We start from the raw sequence: 26,631 nt of genomic DNA, 5'->3' as shown, positions 1-26,631 counted from the left end.
GTAAAATGAAGTACAACGGATTGATGTACAGAGCAATACGAAAGGCTATGAGACCAGGTTGACCATCCAAGAACGTTCCATTTTAAAGGGGGCTTTTACTTTGACAGACAGTTCCAGGATTTGCGACCTTGTTGCTCAACAATCTAAGCGCAGCAGACAAACGGCAGCGGAGAAACCGAACCGGATCAGTGCTTCACTAGTGAAATCGCTGATTGATCATTTATTGGATAAATCATTGCGTGAAAATGATGGAAAATAAAAAGTTTGTCGTCTTGTGTACAGGTAGGATAGTAATTCATGTCAATACAAAGTTGCGATGTTGAATAGGCGACCGTGTATTTTGTAGGTTACTTGAATTGATCATGATGGTCCAGTTAATTGCTTAATGTTCTTAACGAGCAATAATGGTGGTCCTTCTGTAGCTCAGTTGGTAGAGCATGGCGCTTGTAACGCCAGGGTAGTGGGTTCGATTCCCGGGACCACCCATACGTAGAATGTATGCACACATGACTGTAAGTCGCTTTGGATAAAAGCGTCTGCTAAATGGCATTTATTATTAATAGCCTGTTTTTAATTTGTTCCAAATGGTTTGTGTCAGTTGTGTCCTTATTGTAATATTTACTCTGTATGCCTCTAGTTTCTTTGACGTTTTTGTTGAGTATAGCTTCGGTTTCAGCCTTCGTTGAAGAGCTCGATGACACGTAAGTTATTTCTATTAATTAGAAAGATGTTGCTAGTTATGTCTTTGATAATAATGCTGAAATGGCAGACTATACGTTTTGGTCTGTGAATTCCATAACAATAAAGAATCCGCCAAAATAACGAAATCTGAAAGTAGATTGCTGTTACCCTCACCGTTTTACAAGGCACACACTCTGTCCATAGTCCTTAAACATGTTAAGGCTACATACCCGTACCTAGACAGGATTGTGAAAAGTTTATCATAAAATGCATTTTCACTGTATAGATTTACCAATGGTTGTTGATTTCTCTTACTAATTTGCAGGTTTAAAGACACACGAATGCCTGATGAGATATGGCTTATACAAGTAAGTATGGATGCAATTTTATACACAAGAAAACCCCTGATAATATGTGAAAAAGCATTGTATACTTTAGGGTAACATCAAGAGAATGCAAGAGGGGACATTAAAATACGCACGCATGACATTGAAATACGCTTTGATGCGTTGTTTTATCATGCGTGTTGTGTTTGTAAGTCGCTCTGGATAAGAGCGTCTGCTAAATGACTTAAATGTAAATGTAAATGTGTTTGTCATGTTTTTTTAGTCGAAAATGGTTTTATTTGAGAGCAGAAATATAAATGCATTTTAAATTGTGGTGATTGTGCCCCACATGTTTGGTGTCAGTTCTACGCACCCTGGTGTACCTTTTGCAAGCAGCTGGACCCAGTGTGGTATGAAATCGGGGCTGAGCTGAAAAGTATGGGGTCTCCAGTCAACGTGGGCAAGGTGGACGCCACAGCCCACACCAGTGAGTCGAATTATCTGATTTGCACAATAAGTTAAGACAGAACAAAAAGACAAGACTTATGGCAGAACAACAGTTAAAAAAACAGTTAAAAAAAATAAACAATATTACAGCAATATAAGGTGAATAACAGAATACAAAACTGACTGCCTGGCGGAATAAGTATTGTACTGATGAGAAAGATACTGAGGAAGAGTATTAGTATTAGTATTATTATTATTATTATTATTATTAGTATTTAGTTTTCTACAATTAATGCCTTCACGGAGCCTGCTTTAAGAAAATACAGATATTTTGGTACGGTCTCTCTGTTCAGATCCCACTGTGACACCATGTATTGGTAAGGAGACAGGACACCATTGACATAGCTTCACGAACATCTTTTTTAAAGATACAATTGGATATCTGATACGGGGCATTATGGGTATTGTAGTTCATCATACTACAACAAGTACTCCTGCTTTTACTGTTTAGATCATAAGGACTGGGATAGAAATTGTGAATTGATCCAAATAGTTTCTTAGTTGCTGAAAAGTTACTGGAGCAAAATGCATCCCAAACCAAAACCAAACCAAGGAAGGTTGTAAATCACTCTCAGGCAGCACTGACATCTGCTGGTTGGTCAATATACAATAGTGACAGAATATCTGCATATTTAAAACAAATCTTGTAATAATAATCTGTATAATACATTTAGCATGTATTTTGTAGTTATTAAAACTATGCTGAAATACAGACTTGTCAACTGCTACTGACCGAATATTCTCTTAATAACCACTATCCTATATCGTTGTCACTTATCGCCACTTGATCCATCCATTATATAAATGGTCTCTGAAATAGTTTTTTTTATGTTCATCATAGATGAAGGGTTTACTAAATTGTGCAATAAGGCAACCAGTCACAGTGCCCTGTCATATTTAGGCCCACAGAGCCAGGATTAGGTCAGTCTGTTCACACTAATAGGCTTAGTGAAGCTTTAAAAGCCCTTCCAACTGTGTGCATGTTTGTGTGTATGTAAGTGTTTTGTGCAACAGATGGTAAGCCATGCAAACCAGATGGGCTAACAGTGTAGTGAGCATTTTCAGTGCTGTTCGGCTTTGTTAAACCTTCAAATCCCCTATGATCTGCTCCTGTATGAGGGAGTGGAGTAGGTTAACTGGTTAGCTACTCTCTCTCTCTCTCATTGTGAAGATGTTTTTAAGTAGCAGGATTACATCTTGAAGAATGATCTCTCTGTCCACCATGTTGGCCTAAACCTGTCAGCCATTACATTAGATTTATCTTACCTTGTACATGTACTGAACTATGTCAAAATGTTTGAGATCTTTAGTCAAATAAAACCATAACTTTACTATAACAATGGCTTCATGAAGATGAATAGGTCATTAATATTTACATGCACTCCTTTCAATATTCATTTGAAGTCTTTCCATGTCATTTCAGCAAGACATTTTTCTTCCCCCCCGTTCTGAGAATTTAGCCATTGAAGTCAATTGCATTATTTACCGCACAAATTGACACAATTAATGATTTTACGAGACATCTCCCTCTGCAACTGGATCCTTTACTTCCTGGCGGGCCGCCCCAGGTGCTAAGAGTAGACAACATCACATCTGCTATGCTGATCCTCAACCCTGGGGCCCCTCAGGGGTGCGTGCTTAGTCCCCTCCTGTACTCCCTGTTTACACACAACTGCATGGCCAACCACGAGTCCAACACCATCTTTATTTTTTCTGACAACACAACAGAGCTAGGCCTGATCACAGACAACGATGAGACCGCCTATAGGAAGGAGTTCAGAGACCTGGCAGTGTGGTGCCAGGACAACAACCTCTCCCTCAATGTGAGCAAGACAAAGGACCTGATCGTAGACTATAGGAAAAGGAGGGCTGAACAGGTCCCCATTAACAACGACGGAGCTGTAGTGGAGCAAAATAGCCACCCTTTGCCTAGATGACAGCTTTGCACATTCTTGGCATTCTCTCAACCAGCTTCATCAGGAATGCTTTTCCAACAGTCTTGAAGGAGTTCTCACATATGCTGAGCACTTGTTGGCTGCGTTTTCTTCACTCTGCGGTCCAACTCATCCCAAACCATCTCAATTGGGTCTGCGGTCAAACGACCACCCCTCATCACTGTCAAACATGATTGTGGAGGCCAGGTCATCTGATGCAGCACCATCACTCTCCTTCTTGGTCAAATAGCCCTTACAAAGCATGGAGGTGTGTTTTGGGTCATTGTCTTGATGAAAAATGAATTATAATCCCACTAAGCGCAAAGCAGATGGGATGGCGTATCGCTGCAGAATGCTGTGGTAGCCATGCTGGTGTGTCTGTTACTTGAACTCTATGAAGCATATATTTGGGCCGCAATTTCTGAGGCTGGTAACTCTAATGAACTTATCCTCTGCAGCAGAGGTAACTCTGGGTCTTCCTTTCCTCTGGCGGTCCTCATGAGAGCCAGTTTCATCATAGCGCTTGATGGTTTTTACGACTGCACTTAACAAAACATTAAAAGTTATTGAAATTTTCCGGATTGACTGACCTTCATGTCTGAAAGTAATGATGGACTGTCATTTCTCTTTGCTTATTTGAGCTGTTAATGCCGTAATATGGACTTGGTCTTTTACCAAATAGGGCTATCTTCTGTATACCACCCCTACCTTGTCACAACACAACTGATTGGCTCAAACGCATTAAGAATCAAAGAAATTCCACAAATGAACTTTTAAGACGGCACAACAGTTAATTGAAAAGCATTCCAGGTGACTACCTCATGAAGCTGGTTGAGAGAATGCCAAGAGTGTGCAAAGCTGTCATCAAGGCAAAGATAGGCTACTTTGAAGAATCTCAAATATAAATGTTTTGATTTGTTTAATGCTTTTTTGTTACTACATGGTTCCATATGTGTTTTCTCATAGTTTTGATGTCTTCATATATTATTCTACAATGTGGAAAATAGTAAAATAAAGAAAAACCCTTGAATGAAACTTTTGACTGGTACTGTACATGTACAAATTACCTCGACAAACCTGTACTCCCGCACATTGACTCGGTACCGGTAGCCTCGTTATTGTTACTTTGTATTTAAAAATATGACTTTAGTTTATTTAGTATATATTTTCTTAACTCTATTTCTTGAACTGCATTGTTGATTGAGGCCTTGTGTGTGAGCACTTCACAGTAAGGTGTACTACCCCTGTTGTATTCGGTGCATGTGATAAATAGCATTTGATTTGATTTTCCCATACATTTTTATTGGGCACAACATAATCCGAAACACAACCAAAACAAACTGCAAATGCATCCAACAAGTTTGTAGTGTCACAAGCTTTATCTATTCATTGCGTGCTAGGAATATGGGACCAAATACTACACTTTTGAATACTTCAAAAAACTATAATATATACATTTCCATCCCTAACTATACAATTTTCTGACAAGATAGAACTGTCAAAGGGGGCAGAGTTAGCCTGCAGAGTTCTGTCATACTATCCAGGTCTGTGCCAAAACGATTTGAGCTTCTACTAAAAAATCTACCTTTCCAGAAACAAGTCTCTCACCATTGCTGCTTGCTATAGACAACCTTCTGCCCCCAGCTGTGCCCTGGACACCATGTGTGAACTGATTGCCCCCATCTATCTTCAGAGCTCGTGCTGTTAGGTGACCTAAACTGGGACATGCTTAACACCCCGGCCATCCTACAATCTAAGCTTGATGCCCTCAATCTCACACAAATTATCAATGAACCTACCAGGTACAATCCCAAATCTGTAAACACGGGCACCCTCATAGATATCATCCTAACCAACCTGCCCTCCAAATACACCTCTGCTGTTTTCAATCAAGATCTCAGCAATCACTGCCTCCTTGACTGCGTCTGTAATGGGTCTGCGGTCAAACGACCACCCCTCATCACTGTCAAACGCTCCCTAAAACACTTCAGCGAGCAGGCCTTTCTAATTGACCTGGCCTGGGTATCCTGGAAGGATATTGACCTCGTTCTGTCAGTAAAGGATGCCTGGTTATTCTTTAAAAGTGCTTTCCTCACCATCTTAAATAAACATTCCCATTCAGAAAATGTAGAACCAGGAACATATATAGCCCCCGGTTCATTCCAGACCTGACTGCCCTCGACCAGCACAAAAACATCCTGTGGCGTTCTGCATTAGCATCGAATAGCCCCCGCGATATGCAACTTTTCAGGGAAGTTAGGAACCAACATGCAGTTAGAAAAAGCAAAGCCTTTGCTTTTCTAACAGAAATGTGCATCCTGTAGCACAAACTCCAAAAAGTTCTGGGACACTGTAAAGTCCATGGAGAATAAGAGCACCTCCTCCCAGCTGCCCACTGCTCTGAGGCGAGGAAACACTGTCACCACCGATAAATCCACGATAATTGAGAATTTCAATAAGCATGTTTCTACAGCTGGCCATCAAATCTGAGGGCCTGCACTGGCTCAGCTCTTCCACCTGGCTACCCCTACCTCGTTCAACCGCCCTGCACCCCTCACAGCAACTTGCCCAGCCTCCCATTTATCCTTCACCCAAATCCAGATAGCTGATGTTCTGAAAGAGCTGCAAAATCTGGACCCCTACAAATCAGCCGGGATAGACAAAATAAAATTATCAGCCGAAATTGTTGCAACCCCTATTACTAGCCTGTTCAACCTCTCTTTCAACATCTCTTTCGTATCGTCTGAGATCCCCAACGATTGTAAAGCTGCCACAGTCTTCCCCCTCTTCAAAGGGGTAGACACTCTGCTACAGACCTATATCTATCCTACCCTGCCTTTCTAAGGTCTTCGAAAGCCAAGTTAACAGCTCACTGACCATTTTGAATCCCACCGTACCTTCTCCGCTATGCAATCTGGTTTCAGAGCTGGTCATGGGTGCACTTCAGCCACGCTCAAGGTCCTAAACGACATCATAACCGCCATCGATAAGAGACAATACTGTGCAGCTGTATTCATTGACCTGACCTGGCCAATGCTTTCGACTCTGTCAATCACCACATTCTTATCGCCAGACTCAACAGCCTTGGTTTCTCAAATGACTGCCTCGCCTGGTTCACCAACAACTTCTCAGATAGAGTTCAGTGTGTCAAATCTGAGGGCCTGTTATCCGGACCTCTGACAGTCTTTATGGGGGTGCCACAGGGTTAAATTCTCAGGCCGAATAACAATAGCTTAATTTCGGGCCCTTCTTTGGACACTATGTTAACTAACCTCCAGACGAGCTTCAATGCCATACAACTCTCCTTCCATGGCCTCCAACTGGTCTTAAATGCAAGTAAAACTAATTGCATTCTCTTCAACCGATTGTTTCCCGCACCTGCCCACCCATCCAGCATCACTACTCTGGACAGTTCTGACTTAGAATATGTGGACAATTACAAATACCCGGGTGTCTGGTTAGACTGTAAACTCTCCTTCCAGACTCACATTAAGCATCTCCAATCCAAAATTAAATCTAGAATCGGCTTCCTATTTCACAACAAAGCATCCTTCTCTCATGTTGCCATACATACCTTCGTACAACTGACCATCCTTCCGATCCTTGACTTTGGCGATGTCATTTACAAAATAGCCTCCAACATGCTACTCAGCAAATTGGATGCAGTCTATCACAGTGCCATCCATTTTATCACCAAAGCCCCATATACTACCCACCACTGCAACCTGTATGCTCTCGTGGGCTGGCACCCTCGCCTCATATTCGTCGCCAAACCCACTGGCTCTCGGTCATCTATAAGTCTTTGCTAGGTAAAGCTCCACCTTATCTCAGCTCACTGGTCACCATAGCAGCACCCACCCGTCAGCACGCGCTCCAGCAGGTATATTTCACTTGTCACCCCCAAAGCCAATTCCCCTTTGGCCGCCTTTCCTTCCAGTTCTCACTGAAGCTGGAGACTCCCTCACTAACTTTATGCACCAGCTGTCAGAGCAGCTCACAGATCACTGCACCTGTACATAGCCCAGCTGTAAATAGCCCATCCAACTACCTCATCCCCATTCTGTTATTATTATTTTTTGCTCCTTTGCACCCCAGAATCTCTACTAGCACATGTATCTTCTGCATACCTATCACTCCAGTGTTTTAATTGTAATTATTTCGCCACTATGGCCTATTCATTGCCTTACCTCATTTGCACACACTGTATATCGACTTTTTCTATTGTGACTGTATGTTTGTTTATTCTATGTGTAACTCTGTGTTGTTGTTTGTGTCACATTGCTTTGCTTTATCTTGTCCAGGTCTCAGTTGTAAATGAGAACTTGTTCTCAACTACTCTACCTGGTTAAATAAAGGTTAAATAAATAAAATAAGTGAATATGTCCAAATACCTATAACAGATTCAAATGGGGGGCTAGATACATCAAGTCTTTTAAATTTCTAAACAGTAAAACAGTTCCTTCAGAAAGTATTCACATATTTTCCACATTTTGTTGTGTTAGAGCCTGAATTTAAAATGAATTAAATTTAGATTTTTTTTCAGTCACTGGCCTACACACTATACACCACAATGTAAATGTTATGAATCAATAAAAAATGAAAATCTGAAATATCTTCAGTCAAGTATTCAACTCCTTTGTTATGACAAGCTTAAATACGTTCAGGAATAAAACTTTGCTTAACAAGTCACATAATAAGTTGCATGGACTAACTGTGTGTGCAATCATAGTGTTTAACATTTTCTAATAACCTCATCTCTATACCCCATACATACATCTGTAAAGTCCCTTAGTCGAGCAGTGAATTTCATACACAGATTCAACCACAAATACCAAGGAGGTTTTCCAATGACTCGCAAAGATGGGCACCTATTGGTTGATTGTAAAAAAAATGAAGCATAAATCAAATATCCCTTTGAGCATGGTGACGTTATTAATTACACGTTGGATGGTGTAGCAATACACCCAATCACTACAAAGATACAGACATCCTTCCTAACTCATTTGCCAGAGAGGAATGATTTCATCATGAGGCCAATAGTGACTTTAAAACATTTAGAGAGTTTATTGGCTGTGATGGGAGAAAACTGAGGACGGATCAACAGCATTGTAGTTACTCCACAATACGGACTGTTTTTCCAGGATAGAAATTAAACGTAATGGAGCTAAGCACAGGCAAAATGCCAAGTAATCAAGTTACAGCTGTGACTTAAATCTACTTTAAAATCTATGGTGAAACCTGAAAATGGTTGTCTAGCAATTATCAACAACCAGTTTGACAGAGCTTGAAGAATTTTGAAAAGAATAATGGGCAAATGCACAATCCAGGTGTGGAAAGCTCTAAGAGACTTACATCTGTAATCGCTGCCGAAGGTGTTTCTTCAAACTATTGACTACTTCTGTAAATTATATTTCTTTATTTTATTTCAATAAATTTGCACAAATAAAAACGTGTTCACCTTATCATTATTGGGTATTGTGTGTAGACGGGTGAGAAAAAAAAACTGTTTTTTTTTCCCATTTTGAATTCAGGCTGTAACACAACAAAATGTGGAATAAGGCGCTGTATGTATGAAAATACCCTAAAATAAAACATTTCATCTCAAATCCAAAATCCTGGAGTATAAAGACAAAACATTTTAGCTTCATTGTCCAAATTAATACAGATTAAAATTAATACAGGGAGTGTATGTGATATTATAATAGAGGATATCAACATGATTGCATTCACTCCTTCAGCAGTGCTGAAGAAATATTTATTGATATTATTTACTTACTAATCTTCTTATGGCTTGAATCCCACTAACGGGATCGATATGACAACACCCAGTGAAAGTGCAGGGCGCCAAATTCAAAACAACAGAAATGTCATATTTAATATTCCTCAAACAGAAGTATTTTACACCATTTTAAAGATAAACTTGTTGTTAATCCCACCACAGTGTCCGATTCCAAAAAGGCTTTATGACGAAAGTACACAAAATGATTATGTTAGGTCTGCACCTAGTCACAGAAAAACACAGCCATTTTTCCAGCCAAAGAGAGGAGTCACACACAGCAGAAAGAGATAAAAATTAAATCACTAACCTTTGATGATCTTCATCAGATGACACTCATGGGGCTTCATGTTACACAATACATGTATGTTTTGTTCGATAAAGTTCATAGTTTACATTGGTGTGTTATGCTTAGTAGTTCCACAACATCTGGTGATTTTGCAGAGAACCACATCAATTTACAAAAATACTCATAATAAACATTGATAAAAGATACAACTATTATGCAGGGAATTATAGATACACTTCTCCTTAATGCAACCGCTGTGTCAGATTTCAAAAAAGCTTTACCGAAAAAGCACACCATGCAATAATCAGATCAAGCCATACAGATATCCGCCATGTTGTGGAGTCAACAGAAGTCAGAAATAGCATTATAAATATTCAGTTACCTTTGATGATCTTCATCAGAATGCTCTCCCAGGAATCCCAGTTCCTCAATAAATGTTTGATTTGTTCGATAAAGTCCATTTATGTCCAAATACCTACTTTTTGTTCGCACGTTTAGCCCAGTCATCTAAATTCATCATGCGCAGGCCAGACAAAGTCAAAAAGGTCCGTTACAGTACGTAGAAACATGTCAAACGAAGTATATAATCAATCTTTAGGATGTTTTTAACATAAATCTTCAATAATGTTCCAACCAGAAAATTCCTTTGTCTGTAGAATTACAATGGAATGCAAGCTAACTCTCACGTGAACGCGAGTGACCAGCTCATGGCACTCTGACAGACCTCTGACTTATTCAGCTCCCATTCCCCCCTCCATTCCCTCCTCCTCTAAATGCTTTAGAAGCATTTTTTTTGCCTGGTTTTTGCCTGCCATATGAGTTCTGTTATACTCGTAGACATCATTCGAACAGTTTTAGAAACTTCAGAGTGTTTCCTATCCAAATCTACTAATAATATGCAGATATTAGCAACTGGGTCGGAGTAGCAGACAGTTTACTCTGGGCACCTTATTCATCCAAGCTACTCAATACTGCCCTCAGCCATAACAAGTCATTTACATTTGTGTTTCAGATTTGGCAAAAGAGTTTCGAGTTGGAGGCTATCCCGCTATAAAGTTGTGAGTTGTGAACATTTTAGCTGTATTTTCATTGTTGGTACATGGACCTGAGATTTGCCCTACTGAACATATAACCCAGCTCCTGTTATTCTAACTTACCATTCTCTGTTGGATAGGTTGAAGGATGACTTGAAATACAACTACAGAGGTCCTAGAACCAAGGATGGCATAATGGAGTTTGCAGACAGAGTATCTGGGTAAGACTGAGGATGGCAGTTTAGTTGCTCATGGTCTGTAAAAAGTTTGTATTTTACTTCTAAAGGCCCACTTTGTGATATTTGGTTACATTTCTCCAGCCCCATCCCTCAACTTTATGGCAAACCAAGTGGCTGGCTGCTTTATTGTTTTTCAAATTAAGGAGTGGGGCTTTAACAGAGTATGCATGACCAGTAAGGGCCAGATTGACTAAGCATGTCCAAAATTTGCCCCTATTATTTTGAGGGTGAAACAAATGTAGCTTCACCATGAAATGGTCTTTGTTTACACTTTCACCAGCCCAAAGGCCGTCAGATGGCGATATTGAGATGTTAACTCTATCCGGCCAAACGCATTGTATGCGGCCAGAAAAACATTAGTATCCCTTGTGGACCGGTTTGTACCTAAAATATTCTCCATTCAGGCTGCATAGGCTTTAACATCCTCCTTAACTTCATTTATTGACGAGAAGGCGGGAAAAAACGGATAACATTCTTTCCTTATGAAACACAATTTTCCACCACCATGCTAGAGTAGCTAAATGCTCATCTCGGATGTTATGTATCGCGTTCAGCCAATCAGGTTAAAACTATCAGACCAGGGGTTGCGTTTCTTTTATGCCTGCCGCATTAGCAGCATTGTATTAGTGGAAATCAAGAATGTTCTAAGGGCAGATCTGGTTGTAGCTAGATATATTCGAGTCGTGTCGGAGACCATTTTAGCTTATCCTTACCCTTTTCCTAATCTGAACCTAATTCTCATAATCTACCACGTTAATTCTCCTAACCTGCTACGAAAAGTCACTTCTGGTAGTCAAAACCGTCATACCCCCCCTGAGAACAGTGTTGGTTTCCACTAATGTGATACAGCGCTGCGTTAGGTTAAGGGTGAAAAAAACAGACTGCTGCAACCTGATTGGTTGAATGCGATACACAACATCCAGGATTAGCATTTAGCCACTTATTCAAAGTATCACATGCCCTTATGCAAGTATTATTAGACGGCGGGCTGTTAGTGTACAAGCAAACTCTGCATGGTGATTACAACAAAACCAATTAACTTGATGGGTGGCTTAAAAGAACAAACTGAAAGCCACGGCCCAAATAAGCCATGCCTCCTCATAGGCTACCTCCGCTACACTGCCTTCACCGCTAAGCAATGCGAATGTGCACGAGGTGTTGAAAGCAATTTAGAAACTTTCATTCAATTAAAAAATATTGATCTTTCAAATTCATCATTTGATTTCAGACAAACGTAATAGAAACTTAAACTAACCAGAGCGTACGCAAATCAGTAAAAGCACTTCAGATGAACGACAGCGCCGACCCACTTTTTACAGTGGGGTCTTACCCTGGATCGTTTGTAAATCTGGCAAAAAGTGTGTAAACATGATTTCGGTATAAATTGACAGATTATGATCTTTAAAATAAGATTTTCATTGGACAGTTACTTTATTAAGATGTACTCTCTCCATCTCTGCCCATCTGTCTCTCACTCCCTTCATCAGTCCCTTATACACTCTCTCTCCATCTCTCTCCCCATCCCTCCTTTGTTTTAGACCTGTGGTGAGAGCACTGCCAAGTCAGCAGTTATTTCAGAATGTTATGAGTAGACATGATGTTCTCTTTGTATACGTTGGTGGACCGTCCGACTTGAAGGTACCCGCGCATTAAACACACAGGCACACGTACGAACGCACGCACGCGTGCACAATCACACGGGACACGATAAACAAATGATTATTGCGGCATCTGTGCCATAGCCTGTCTGAGGTTTCCTCCTTTTCCCTTTTGTCCCCCAAGGAGAAGTACATATCTGTGGCCAAGGAACTGATTGTGCATACTTACTTCTTCTCTGCTGCAAGGAACATTTTACCCAAGGTACGTTTTAGATATATATATATATATATATATATATATATAGTATAATATAAAAATATAATGTCAAAATATATACGTTTTAGAAATATATATATATAGACTTTTGTGTCACAGAAATGTCCTTGTTTTTGAAAGAAAATACATTTTTAGAACACAGGAGTGATGGTTGCTGATAATGGGCCTCTGTACACCTATGTAGATATTCCATAAAAATCAGCCATTTCCAGCTACAATAGTAAATTACAACATTAACAATGTCTACGCTGTATTTCTGATCAATTTGATGTTATTTTAATTTTCTTTCAAAAACACAAGACACACAAGTGACCCCAAACTTTTGAACGGTAGTGTATATCTATAAAAACATATACACGTTTTTTAAAAATGTTTTATTGGCAGGTTTAGGAGGAGATGGGGAGATAAATCAGGAGGTTACAGCACAGAAAGTGAGCGGGGATTGAACCACTGCCTCCAGGGGCCTTGACATTGAGCTCCAACCATATTTTGTGACTGAGGTATTCTCTCTCTTTTCTGGTCATTCTCAGGCAGTTACTCTCCAGGAATACCCGGCTGTGGCAGTGTTCAAGGATGGAACTTACTTCCTTTATGATGGTAAGAGACCAGTGTTGCATTCATAGCCGCAGGAAGTATGTGTGCGGCAGCACCCCCTGTGGTGAAATGGCAAAACGGCAGCACTCCCTGCAGAAGAATGTGTTGTTGCAAGAAAAATAGATTAAACCATTTTTCCATTGCATTATTGATGTAAACAATGCACGACCGCAAGGTTGAATGTTGGTGGTTAATTCCTTCCTGTAGGGAAGCAGTTCGCATTTACAACATCAAGCACAATCGAAATCTAAATGTCTCAGAAAATACTTTCGGGTTTCTTCAATCCTGGTATGAGCCAATCAAAAAAAAACTGACAACACAGTAGCCCCAGCTGATGCCTGCTATTGCCACACAATGGAGACCAACGTGGTGGCACCCGAAGCAGGAGAACTCGGGTGGAGATGCGAGTTCTTTGAAGTGGTGGATCTGGTGCAATCAGAAGTGGAGAGAAGATTGAGTTGGAAGGGCTAGGGATATACTGTGCATTCGGAAGGTATTCAGACCCCTTGACCTTTTCCACACTTTGTTACCTTACAGCCTTCTTTTAAAATGTATTGAAATGCTTTTTTTCTCTCATCAATAAACACACAATACCTCATGACAACGCAAAAACAAGTTTTTCAAATTTTTTGCAAATTATTTCCAAATAAAACACTGAAATATCACATCTACAGATTAAATTTTAGGACCAATTTATGTAGAAATCCAGGTAAAGACAGCGGTAAATAGACAGAGAGGGTTCACATACTTTTTCTTGCCGCTATAAATTAAGTATTCAGACCCTCAGCACTTTGTTGAAGCAGCTTTGGCAGTGATTACAGCCTCGAGTCTTCTTGGGTATGACGCTACAAGCTTGGCACACCTGTATTTGGGTAGTTTCTCTCGGTAGATCCTCTCAAGCTCTGTCAGGTTGGATGGGGAGGGTTGCTGCACAGCTATTTTCAGGTCTCTCCAGAGATGTTCAATCGGGTTCAAGTCTGTGCTCTGGCTGGGCCACTCAAGGACATTCAGAGACTTGTCCTGAAGCCACTCCTCTTGGCGGTGTGCTTAGGGTCGTTGTCCTGTTGGAAGGTGAGCCTTCGCCCCAGTCTGAGGTCCTGAATGCTCTGGAGCAGGTTTTCATCAAGGATCTCCCTGTACTTTGCTCCATTCATCTTTCCATCGATCCTGACTAGTCTACCAGTCCCTGCCGCTGAAAAACATTCCCATAGCATAATGCTGCTGCCACCACTATGCTTCACGTTAGGGATAGTGCCAGGTTTCCTACAGACGTGACGCTTGGAATTCAGGCCAAAGTTCAACATTGGCTTCATCAGACCAGTTAATCTGGTTTCTCATGGTCTGAGACTCATTTAGGTGCCTTTTGGCAAACTCCAAGCGGGCTATCATGTGCATTTTACTGAGGTGTGGCTTCCATCTGGCCATTCTACCATAAAGGCCTGATCGGTGGAGTGCTGCAGAGATGGTTTTCCTTCTTGAAGGTTCTCCCATCTCGACAGAGTAACGCTTTGTCAGAGTGACCATCGGGTTCTTGGTCACCATCTTGACCAAGGAAGAGTCTTGGTGGTTCCAAAATTATTCCATTTAGGAATGATGGAGGCCAATGTGTTCTTGGGGACTTTCAATGCTGCAGACATTTTTGGTACCCTTCCTCAGATCTGTGCCTCAACACAATCTTGTCTCGGAGCTCTATGGACAATACCTTCGACCTCACGGCTTGGTTTTTGCTCTGACACGCACTGTAAACTGTGGGACCTTATATAGACAGGTGTGTGCCTTTCCAAATCGTGTCCATAAAAAAAGGGATATGAATACTTACCGAATGCACTGTATATACAGTAGCAGAACAATATACTACTAACACCTATAATAAATACCACAGTTCTTCAAAGGGACATATGGTGGGTGCAGTGAGGTGTTCGGAGTCACTTTGATACAAGGTGAGATTGTTGTTATGGGATCTTTCACATCTCCTCTTGAGTCATCAACTTCTTTGTATCCAACATTACTGTCCATCGTGTGAGGGATAAATTGCTCGAATGGCCCCAACAACAAATGCAGGCAAAGGGATTCGGTGTCCTCTGCTTAGCTTCTCCCCACATAAAACAAACTCCAAAAATAATCTATAGGCCACCATGCGGTATTGTCTGTAAGAGAGTGATAAAAAGCCTATTAGACTTTCATGGGCAATCGTTGTCTGTATTCCTACTGTAGAAGCACAATGCAGAATATTACACATCTCACAAACACACAGTACCAATCAAAAGTTTGGACACTCCAACTAATTTAAAAATAATTCATGTTTTAACCTTTATTTAACTTGGCAAGTCAGTTAAGAACACATTCTTATTTATCAATGACGGCCTAAGAACAGTGGGTTAACTGCCTTATTCAGGGGCAGAACGACAGATTTTTAAATTGTCAGCTCGGGGATTCGATCAAGCAATCTTTCGGGTACTGGCCCAACACTCTAACCACTACGCTACCTGCCACCCCTACACTCTAACCACTAGGCTACCTGCTGGACCTACACTCTAACCACTAGGCTACCTGCCTCCTCTACACTCTAACCACTAGGCTACCTGCCGTCCCTACACTCTAACCACTAGGCTACCTGCCTCCTCTACACTCTAACCACTAGGCAATCTTCCGCCCCGAGCTGTGGTTTTTCTTTATTTTTTACTATTTTCCACATTGAGGAATAATAGTGAAGACATCAAAACTACGAAATTACACATATGGAATGGAATCTACTATTCGACATCAAAACTATGAAATCAAAAAAAGTGTTAAGCAAAACCAAATATATTTGATATTTTACATTCTTCCAAGTAGCCACCCTTTCTTTGCCTTGATGAAAGTTTTGCACACTCTCGGCATTCTCTCAACCAGCTTCATGAGGTAGTTGCCTGGAATAACATTTTAATTAACTGGTGTGCCTTCTTAAAAGTTAATTTGTGGAATTTCTTTCCTTCTTAATGTGTTTTAGCCAATCAGTTGTGTTGTGACAAGGTAGGGGTAAGTATACAGAAGACAATCCTATTTGGTAAAAGACCAAATCCATATTATGGCAAGAACAGATCAAATAAGCAAAGAGAAATGCCAGTCCATCATGACCTTAAGACATGAAGGTCAGTCCATCTGAAACATTTCAAGTGCAGTCGCAAAAAAACCATCAAGCGCTATGATGAAACTGGCTCTCATGAGGATTGCAACAGGAAAGGAAGACCCAGAGTTACCTCTGCTGCAGAGGACAAGTACATTACAGTTACCAGCCTCAGAAATTGCAGCCCGAGTTCAAGTAACACACATCTCAACATGGACTGTTCAGGCCTTCATGGTCCAATTTCTGCAAAGAAACCACTACTAAAGGACACCAATAATAAGAAGAGACTTGCTTGGGCCAAGAAACATCAGCAATGGACATTAGACCTGTGGAAATCTGTCCTTTGGTCTGATGAGTCCAAATTTGAGATTTTTGCTTCCAACCGCTGTGTCTTTGTGAGACGCAGAGTAGGTGAACAGATGATCTCTGCATGTCTTGTTCTCACTGCGAAGCGCGGATAATGAGGTGTGAGGGTGCTTTGTAGGTGACACTGTCAGTGATTTATTTAGAATTCAAGACACACTTAACCAGCATGGCTACCAAAGCACTCTGCAGCAATATGTCATCCCATCTGGTTTGGGCTTAGTGGACCTATCATTTGTTTTTGAACAGGACAATGACACAACACATCTCCATGCTGTGTAAGGGCTATTTGACCAAGAAGGAGAGTGCTGGTTCTGTATCAGATGACCTGGCCTCCACAATTACCTGACCTCAACCTATTTGAGATGGTTTAGGATGAGTTGGACTGCAGAGTAAAGGAAAAGCAGCCAACAAGTGCTCAGCAAATGTGGGAACTCCTTCAGGACTCCTGGAAAAGCATTCCAGGTGAAGCTGGTTGAGAGAATGCCAAGAGTGTGCAAAGCTGTCATCAAGGCAAAGGGTGGCTATTTGTCAAATACTTTTTTGGTTACTTTATGATTCCATATGTGTTATTTCATATTCTACAATGTAGAACATAGTAAAAATAAAGTAAAACCCTTGAATGAGTAGGTGTGTCCAGACTTTTGACTGGTACTGTACGTTAGCTAGATAGCTAGCTACCACACACATGATTACTTAATATGCATCATGAAGCCAAAGTCATTCCTTTTCTCTTTCTCATCATCAACAAAAATATTGATTAAGTTTTGCTCCTAATGAGATGCACTAAAGCTAGCTAACTTTATCTAGCTAGCTATATCATTAGGCTACAGTACATGTTGGGTATAGCAAACAAAGCTGGCTAGCTTGGCTTGTAGTAGTACCAGCAAGCCCGTTATGGCTGAATCGATTACAAAATTAATCTGTACTGAACAACACTGCCTTGTGTAAAAAGAGAGCATAAAGTGCTAGCAAGCTAACGAGAGCAAAACACCGTAAAACACCGTACTCATTTGTCAGTTGCCCTCCTGGTCCAGATGGTCTAGGCTGCCACCACTAGTTGATCTTGGAGGTTCATAAAAACGTGCTGGAGCTGCACCTTTCTATCCACATGTGCGTCGAAACTTCGATTGTCCATAATCAAATTTGTGGCAGCACAGACATTCCTCTTCTGTCGACATTCGTGTCACCGTATTGCTACTTGCTGGTCTCGCAATTCTTGTTCTCACTGTCTCAACTCATCTTCAGTTTTTTTCTGGCTCAAATTAATAGGGCTGTATGTCCCTATGTAAAAGAACATCAAAGAGCCTCAGGTCAAATCCAGAAACACCTCAAATCACCTCAAATCCATGAGTCTAAATATTCCTGTTACATTGCACAACCTTCAATGTTATGTCATAATTACATAACATTTTGGCAAATAAGTTCTCAACGAGCCAGGTGGCCCAAACTGTTGCGTATACCCTGACTCTGCGTGCAATGAACGCAAGAGAAGTGACACAATTTCCCTAGTTTAATATTGCCTGCTAACCTGGATTTCTTTTAGCTAAATATGCAGGTTTAAAAATATGTACTTGTGTATTGATTTTAAGAAAGGCATTGATGTTTATGGTTAAGTACACATTGGAGCAACGACAGTCATTGATTGTTTTTTACAAGATAAGTTTAATGCTAGCTAGCAACTTACCTTGGCTTACTGCATTAACAGGCAGGCTCCTCGTGAGGCAGGTGGTTAGAGCGTTGGACTAGTTAACTGTAAGGTTGCAAGATTTGATCCCCCGAGCTGACAAGGTAAAAATCTGTTGTTCTGCCTCGTTCCCATCCCGTTAGTGGGATCATTTACGTCAACATCAGCGTGCCAAATTCAAATTACATTTTTTTTTTCTCATGAAATCACAAGTGCAATATAGCAAAACACAGCTTAGCTTGTTGTTAATCCACCTGGCGTGTCAGATTTCAATAAAGCTTTTCAGCGAAAGCTATCCAAGCGTTTGTAAGAACATCTCTCTCAGTAGACAACATATTTACATTTACATTTACATTTAAGTCATTTAGCAGACGCTCTTATCCAGAGCGACTTACAAATTGGTGCATTCACCTTATGACATCCAGTGGAACAGCCACTTTACAATAGTGCATCTAAATCTTTTAAGGGGGGGGGGGATTACTTTATCCTATCCTAGGTATTCCTTAAAGAGGTGGGGTTTCAGGTGTCTCCGGAAGGTGGTGATTGACTCTGCTGTCCTGGCGTCGTGAGGGATTGTGTTCCACCATTGGGGAGCCAGAGCAGCGAACAGTTTTGACTGGGCTGAGCGGGAACTGTACTTCCTCAGTGGTAGGGAGGCGAGCAGGCCAGAGGTGGATGAACGCAATGCCCTTGTTTGGGTGTAGGGACTGATCAGAGCCTGGAGGTACTGAGGTGCCGTTCCCCTCACAGCTCCGTAGGCAAGCACCATGGTCTTGTAGCGGATGCGAGCTTCAACTGGAAGCCAGTGGAGAGAGCGGAGGAGCGGGGTGACGTGAGAGAACTTGGGAAGGTTGAACACCAGACGGGCTGCGGCGTTCTGGATGAGTTGTAGGGGTTTAATGGCACAGGCAGGGAGCCCAGCCAACAGCGAGTTGCAGTAATCCAGACGGGAGATGACAAGTGCCTGGATTAGGACCTGCGCCGCTTCCTGTGTGAGGCAGGGTCGTACTCTGCGGATGTTGTAGAGCATGAACCTACAGGAACGGGCTACCGCCTTGATGTTAGTTGAGAACGACAGGGTGTTGTCCAGGATCACGCCAAGGTTCTTAGCGCTCTGGGAGGAGGACACAATGGAGTTGTCAACCGTGATGGCGAGATCATGGAACGGGCAGTCCTTCCCCGGGAGGAAGAGCAGCTCCGTCTTGCCGAGGTTCAGCTTGAGGTGGTGATCCGTCATCCACACTGATATGTCTGCCAGACATGCAGAGATGCGATTCACCACCTGGTCATCAGAAGGAGGAAAGGAGAAGATTATTACAAACAGCTAGCCGCCAAGTAGATTAGTCAGAAAAGCAATAAATTAAATTGCTTATCTTTGATGATCTTCGGATGTTTGCACTCACGAGACTCCCAGTTACACAATAAATGTTCCTTTTGTTCCATAAAGATTATTTTGATATCCAAAATACCTCCATTTGGTTGGCGCATTATGTTCAGAAATCCTCAGGCGCGAGCGGTCACGACATTGCAGACGGAAATTCCAAATAGTATCCGTAATGTCCACAGAAACATGTCAAACGTTTTTTATAATCAATCCTCAGGTTGTTTTTTCAATATATAATCGATGATATATCAACTGGGAATTTAGCTTTGTCAATAGGACAGAGAGACACAATGGCTGCTCCAAACTGTTGCGCAAGCAAAATTCTGGGGACACCCAGCTATCCACTGACGTGATGTGATCTTTCTTGCTCATTTTTCAAAATTAAAGCCTGAAACTATGTCTAAAGACTTCACAAAATGGGGAAGCCATAGGGAAAGGAATCTGGTTGATATCCCTTTAAATAGAGGGAAGGCTTTCAATGGAACTTGGAGCTTTCAAAATAGAAGCCACTTCCTGGTTGAATTTTCCTCAGGTTATCGCCTGCAATATCAGTTCTGTTATAGTCACAGACAATATTTAGACCGTTTTGGAAACTTTAGAGTGTTTTCTATCCTAATCTGACAATTATATGCATATTCTAGATTCTGGGCCTGAGAAATAGGCAGCTCAATTTGGGTACGTTTTTCATCCAAAAATCAAAATACTGCCCCCTACACTCAACAGGTTAAAATTATTGGGTGTAAGGGCTAATTAGACCCTCAGCCACTTTGACCGAGCCAGCAAGGCTGCAGGCTTCAGAGCAAGTGCAATCCTGGCACGCAATGCGATATGTTTGGAGTTTATGCTATTTCATACAAAAGAATGGAGAGGCATGCCTAATTATATACAAATAGCATTTGTTTATGTCTTATTTTGAGACTTGACACATGTTACAAATGAAATGTTTAACTGTTACTGAGGTTTATCTCTTGTAAAATTTGTTTGTTTGTAATTCCATGGTCGTTTTTATTTTTAAAAGTTAAATATGAATTGCATCATTCAGAAGTGTGTCCCGAAGATGATGGGTTTATTGATCCCATTGCCACTTTGGAAGTCACCCTCGAGTTTCGTCTGCAACACATGGCAACGGTGGGCCCTCCGATTGAGTTAATAGGGGTTGGGGGTGGTTTAGGATTCACAGTTTCTCTCCCTCTCTCTCTTTATCCCTCTTCCCTTGTGGTTGATATCAAATGATTTGGAGCAGTCTCCCATTTTTCTTTTCTATTAGTTTACAATTATAAACTTGTAAAAAAGGGAATGGGAGCAATATCAAATAAGGAACATCGCACTATCTCGGCTCGCAGGCCTGCTCCAGCCCATGTCAAACACGTAGGTTTAGTAGCCCACTAGCAATCAACACAGGGTGCGGCCCGGTGCTGGATTGACTTGAGCACTTTTCTACGTGATGGCGTGCATAGCTGTCATTGGTCCTGAAACCGTTTATTTCTGTGCTCAGTTTTATTAGGCCCAATCTTGTGTTTACTAAGGGTATTTTCACACTTTGTCTCTTACAGCAACTTTTTGTAAACTAAGTGCGGTTGGCTTCATTTTTTGTTCAGTCTGAATTCTCCAAAGGAACTCCGACCACTCAAATGAGCCCCCGAAGCGAACCAGCTCAAGAGGTGGTTGAATTCTGTGTTCCGGTGTGCTGTTTTTGGATATTGTATGTTTAGCGATTGTCAAGGATACACAGAAATTCCAAAATATGTGTGGAGTTTTGTACTGACACGATGTTCAGATTATTAGTTTGCAATAGGCTAAGAGCGCTTCATCAGCAGTGCATTCGATTGTGGGGTTTGAATGGTGTGAGAAGACAACATATTTTGTGAGGTCATTGCTATTCGGTATCCCTGGGACGTCCCAACCCTGACGTTACCCTATTGACGTTGACATTTAAAATGGTTAAGGTAAGAGTTAAAGTTAGGTAAGGGTTATGGTTATGGTTAAGGTTAGGATTTAGGGTAGGGATGTCCCAATGATTCCAGATAGCTCTAATCACAAAATCAATGCTAGGTCTTAAAGGAGCAGTACTCTGCATTGGGTGTAGAATTTTCAATTACAGCATTATTTAATCTGCAGTATTCTTATGCTATTTACTCTGTCACCGATAATATTTACATGTTAATATCTTCTGATTATAATTATTATGTCTCATCTTTTAACTAAATGCAATCTATTAGCTTCCAAAATGTAAGTCGGTATATCTAGCTGTCCGATAACATGATCTGATGGAATGGCTTATCTGGCACTTTGTAAAAACCCAGAGTGCATTGAGTGAATGTTGGACAAAGATCTTGGTTCCCTTCTGAACATAGCATTGTGAATGTTGGACAAAGATCTTGGTTCCCTTCTGAACATAGCATTGTGAATGTTGGAAAAAGATCTTGGTTCCCTTCTGAACATAGCAATGTGAATGTTGGAAAAAGATCTTGGTTCCCTTCTGAACATAGCAATGTGAATGCAAAAAGGACTCGGCCCACAAAATAGGTGAAGTGAACTGGCAAAAGAGTTGTCCTCATTCAAAGGCAGAGTGAATACAAAGAGTTGAGTCCTCATTCAAAGGCAGAGTGAATACTAAGGGTTGAGTCCTCATTCAAAGGCAGAGTGAATACAAAGAGTTGAGTCCTCATTCAAAGGCAGAGTGAATACAAAGAGTTGAGTCCTCATTCAAAGGCAGAGTGAATACTAAGAGTTGAGTCCTCATTCAAAGGCAGAGTGAATACAAAGAGTTGAGTCCTCATTCAAAGGCAGAGTGAATACTAAGAGTTGAGTCCTCATTCAAAGGCAGAGTGAATACTAAGGGTTGAGTCCTCATTCAAAGGCAGAGTGAATACAAAGAGTTGAGTCCTCATTCAAAGGCAGAGTGAATACTAAGGGTTGAGTCCTCATTCAAAGGCAGAGTGAATACAAGAGTTGAGTCCTCATTCAAAGGCAGAGTGAATACTAAGAGTTGAGTCCTCATTCAAAGGCAGAGTGAATACTAAGGGTTGAGTCCTCATTCAAAGGCAGAGTGAATACAAAGAGTTGTCCTCATTCAAAGGCAGAGTGAATACTAAGAGTTGTCCTCATTCAAAGGCAGAGTGAATACTAAGAGTTGAGTCCTCATTCAAAGGCAGAGTGAATACTAAGAGTTGTCCTCATTCAAAGGCAGAGTGAATACAAAGAGTTGAGTCCTCATTCAAAGGCAGAGTGAATACAAAGAGTTGAGTCCTCATTCAAAGGCAGAGTGAATACTAAGAGTTGAGTCCTCATTCAAAGGCAGAGTGAATACTAAGGGTTGAGTCCTCATTCAAAGGCAGAGTGAATACTAAGAGTTGAGTCCTCATTCAAAGGCAGAGTGAATACAAAGAGTTGTCCTCATTCAAAGGCAGAGTGAATACTAAGGGTTGAGTCCTCATTCAAAGGCAGAGTGAATACAAAGAGTTGAGTCCTCATTCAAAGGCAGAGTGAATACAAAGAGTTGAGTCCTCATTCAAAGGCAGAGTGAATACTAAGAGTTGAGTCCTCATTCAAAGGCAGAGTGAATACTAAGAGTTGAGTCCTCATTCAAAGGCAGAGTGAATACAAAGAGTTGAGTCCTCATTCAAAGGCAGAGTGAATACAAAGAGTTGAGTCCTCATTCAAAGGCAGAGTGAATACAAAGAGTTGTCCTCATTCAAAGGCAGAGTGAATACTAAGGGTTGAGTCCTCATTCAAAGGCAGAGTGAATACTAAGAGTTGAGTCCTCATTCAAAGGCAGAGTGAATACAAAGAGTTGTCCTCATTCAAAGGCAGAGTGAATACTAAGGGTTGAGTCCTCATTCAAAGGCAGAGTGAATACTAAGAGTTGAGTCCTCATTCAAAGGCAGAGTGAATACAAAGAGTTGAGTCCTCATTCAAAGGCAGAGTGAATACTAAGAGTTGAGTCCTCATTCAAAGGCAGAGTGAATACAAAGAGTTGAGTCCTCATTCAAAGGCAGAGTGAATACAAATAGTTGAGTCCTCATTCAAAGGCAGAGTGAATACTAAGAGTTGAGTCCTCATTCAAAGGCAGAGTGAATACTAAGAGTTGAGTCCTCATTCAAAGGCAGAGTGAATACAAAGAGTTGAGTCCTCATTCAAAGGCAGAGTGAATACTAAGAGTTGAGTCCTCATTCAAAGGCAGAGTGAATACTAAGAGTTGAGTCCTCATTCAAAGGCAGAGTGAATACTAAGAGTTGAGTCCTCATTCAAAGGCAGAGTGAATACAAAGAGTTGAGTCCTCATTCAAAGGCAGAGTGAATACAAAGAGTTGAGTCCTCATTCAAAGGCAGAGTGAATACAAAGAGTTGAGTCCTCATTCAAAGGCAGAGTGAATACTAAGAGTTGAGTCCTCATTCAAAGGCAGAGTGAATACAAAGAGTTGAGTCCTCATTCAAAGGCAGAGTGAATACTAAGAGTTGAGTCCTCATTCAAAGGCAGAGTGAATACTAAGAGTTGAGTCCTCATTCAAAGGCAGAGTGAATACAAAGAGTTGAGTCCTCATTCAAAGGCAGAGTGAATACTAAGAGTTGAGTCCTCATTCAAAGGCAGAGTGAATACTAAGAGTTGAGTCCTCATTCAAAGGCAGAGTGAATACAAAGAGTTGAGTCCTCATTCAAAGGCAGAGTGAATACTAAGAGTTGTCCTCATTCAAAGGCAAAGGCAGAGTGAATACTAAGAGTTGAGTCCTCATTCAAAGGCAGAGTGAATACTAAGAGTTGAGTCCTCATTCAAAGGCAGAGTGAATACTAAGAGTTGAGTCCTCATTCAAAGGCAGAGTGAATACTAAGAGTTGAGTCCTCATTCAAAGGCAGAGTGAATACAAAGAGTTGAGTCCTCATTCAAAGGCAAAGGCAGAGTGAATACAAAGAGTTGAGTCCTCATTCAAAGGCAGAGTGAATACTAAGAGTTGAGTCCTCATTCAAAGGCAGAGTGAATACTAAGAGTTGAGTCCTCATTCAAAGGCAGAGTGAATACTAAGAGTTGAGTCCTCATTCAAAGGCAGAGTGAATACTAAGAGTTGAGTCCTCATTCAAAGGCAGAGTGAATACTAAGAGTTGAGTCCTCATTCAAAAAGGCAGAGTGAATACAAAGAGTTGAGTCCTCATTCAAAGGCAGAGTGAATACTAAGAGTTGTCCTCATTCAAAGGCAGAGTGAATACAAAGAGTTGTCCTCATTCAAAGGCAGAGTGAATACTAAGAGTTGAGTCCTCATTCAAAGGCAGAGTGAATACTAAGAGTTGAGTCCTCATTCAAAGGCAGAGTGAATACTAAGAGTTGAGTCCTCATTCAAAGGCAGAGTGAATACTAAGAGTTGAGTCCTCATTCAAAGGCAACGGCAGAGTGAATACAAAGAGTTGAGTCCTCATTCAAAGGCAGAGTGAATACAAAGAGTTGAGTCCTCATTCAAAGGCAGAGTGAATACAAAGAGTTGAGTCCTCATTCAAAGGCAAAGTGAATACTAAGAGTTGAGTCCTCATTCAAAGGCAGAGTGAATACTAAGAGTTGAGTCCTCATTCAAAGGCAGAGTGAATACTAAGAGTTGAGTCCTCATTCAAAGGCAGAGTGAATACTAAGAGTTGTCCTCATTCAAAGGCAGAGTGAATACAAAGAGTTGAGTCCTCATTCAAAGGCAGAGTGAATACTAAGAGTTGTCCTCATTCAAAGGCAGAGTGAATACAAAGAGTTGAGTCCTCATTCAAAGGCAGAGTGAATACTAAGAGTTGTCCTCATTCAAAGGCAGAGTGAATACAAAGAGTTGAGTCCTCATTCAAAGGCAGAGTGAATACAAAGAGTTGAGTCCTCATTCAAAGGCAAAGTGAATACTAAGAGTTGAGTCCTCATTCAAAGGCAGAGTGAATACTAAGAGTTGAGTCCTCATTCAAAGGCAGAGTGAATACTAAGAGTTGAGTCCTCATTCAAAGGCAGAGTGAATACTAAGAGTTGTCCTCATTCAAAGGCAGAGTGAATACTAAGAGTTGTCCTCATTCAAAGGCAGAGTGAATACTAAGAGTTGAGTCCTCATTCAAAGGCAGAGTGAATACTAAGAGTTGTCCTCATTCAAAGGCAGAGTGAATACTAAGAGTTGTCCTCATTCAAAGGCAGAGTGAATACTAAGAGTTGAGTCCTCATTCAAAGGCAGAGTGAATACTAGGGTTGAGTCCTCATTCAAAGGCAGAGTGAATACTAAGGGTTGAGTCCTCATTCAAAGGCAGAGTGAATACTAAGAGTTGAGTCCTCATTCAAAGGCAGAGTGAATACTAAGAGTTGAGTCCTCATTCAAAGGCAGAGTGAATACTAAGAGTTGTCCTCATTCAAAGGCAGAGTGAATACTAAGAGTTGTCCTCATTCAAAGGCAGAGTGAATACTAAGAGTTGAGTCCTCATTCAAAGGCAGAGTGAATACTAAGAGTTGTCCTCATTCAAAGGCAGAGTGAATACAAAGAGTTGAGTCCTCATTCAAAGGCAGAGTGAATACAAAGAGTTGAGTCCTCATTCAAAGGCAGAGTGAATACTAAGAGTTGTGTACGTATATTGCTTTTTTTTTACCCCAAATTTCACATTAAAGCAGAGATTGTTTATTTTAAAGAGTCCTATATGTGAAAACAACCTCATTTATTTACAACACTTGTTTTCTCTCTCTGACACACCTGTTATTATGCAGTGCAAAGAAATGTATGCGCTGTTTACAAGAAGGCTTTTTTTGTTGCTAAACAGCCATGATTTAAATGAACTCAGGCTGCAGTGATACTGTTACTGAATATTGTCCTATGCTTAGCTACTCATCACATTAGGAAT

At 41.0% G+C, this 26,631-nt stretch overlaps 1 protein-coding gene across 4 annotated transcripts in view; it reads left to right on the top strand.

Annotated features, from left to right (window-relative positions):
- The first annotated feature begins 122 nt into the window (after positions 1-122).
- Positions 123-26,631, top strand: part of LOC118402460 (protein disulfide-isomerase TMX3) — a 435,969-nt gene continuing 409,460 nt past the window's right edge. For 3 of the 4 annotated variants that reach the window (XR_008077514.1, XR_008077515.1, XM_052477287.1), the window contains exons 1-9: positions 123-282; positions 638-701; positions 1,007-1,049; positions 1,371-1,494; positions 10,526-10,571; positions 10,688-10,768; positions 12,274-12,424; positions 12,569-12,646; positions 13,192-13,258. Coding sequence is in view for 2 of the 4 variants with exons in the window: in XM_052477287.1 (XP_052333247.1) it covers positions 246-282; positions 638-701; positions 1,007-1,049; positions 1,371-1,494; positions 10,526-10,571; positions 10,688-10,768; positions 12,274-12,424; positions 12,569-12,646; positions 13,192-13,258 (691 nt within the window). In the remaining 2 variants the exon portion in view is untranslated. The remainder of the gene's footprint in view (positions 283-637; positions 702-1,006; positions 1,050-1,370; positions 1,495-10,525; positions 10,572-10,687; positions 10,769-12,273; positions 12,425-12,568; positions 12,647-13,191; positions 13,259-26,631) is intronic. The other variant, XM_035800675.2, reaches the window with a different exon arrangement.

This window comes from Oncorhynchus keta, chromosome 23, assembly GCF_023373465.1.
Source record: "Oncorhynchus keta strain PuntledgeMale-10-30-2019 chromosome 23, Oket_V2, whole genome shotgun sequence".
Lineage (NCBI taxonomy): Eukaryota > Metazoa > Chordata > Actinopteri > Salmoniformes > Salmonidae > Oncorhynchus > Oncorhynchus keta.
Note: the sequence above shows the minus strand (reverse complement) of the source record. Positions and strands in the feature narration are given on the sequence as shown.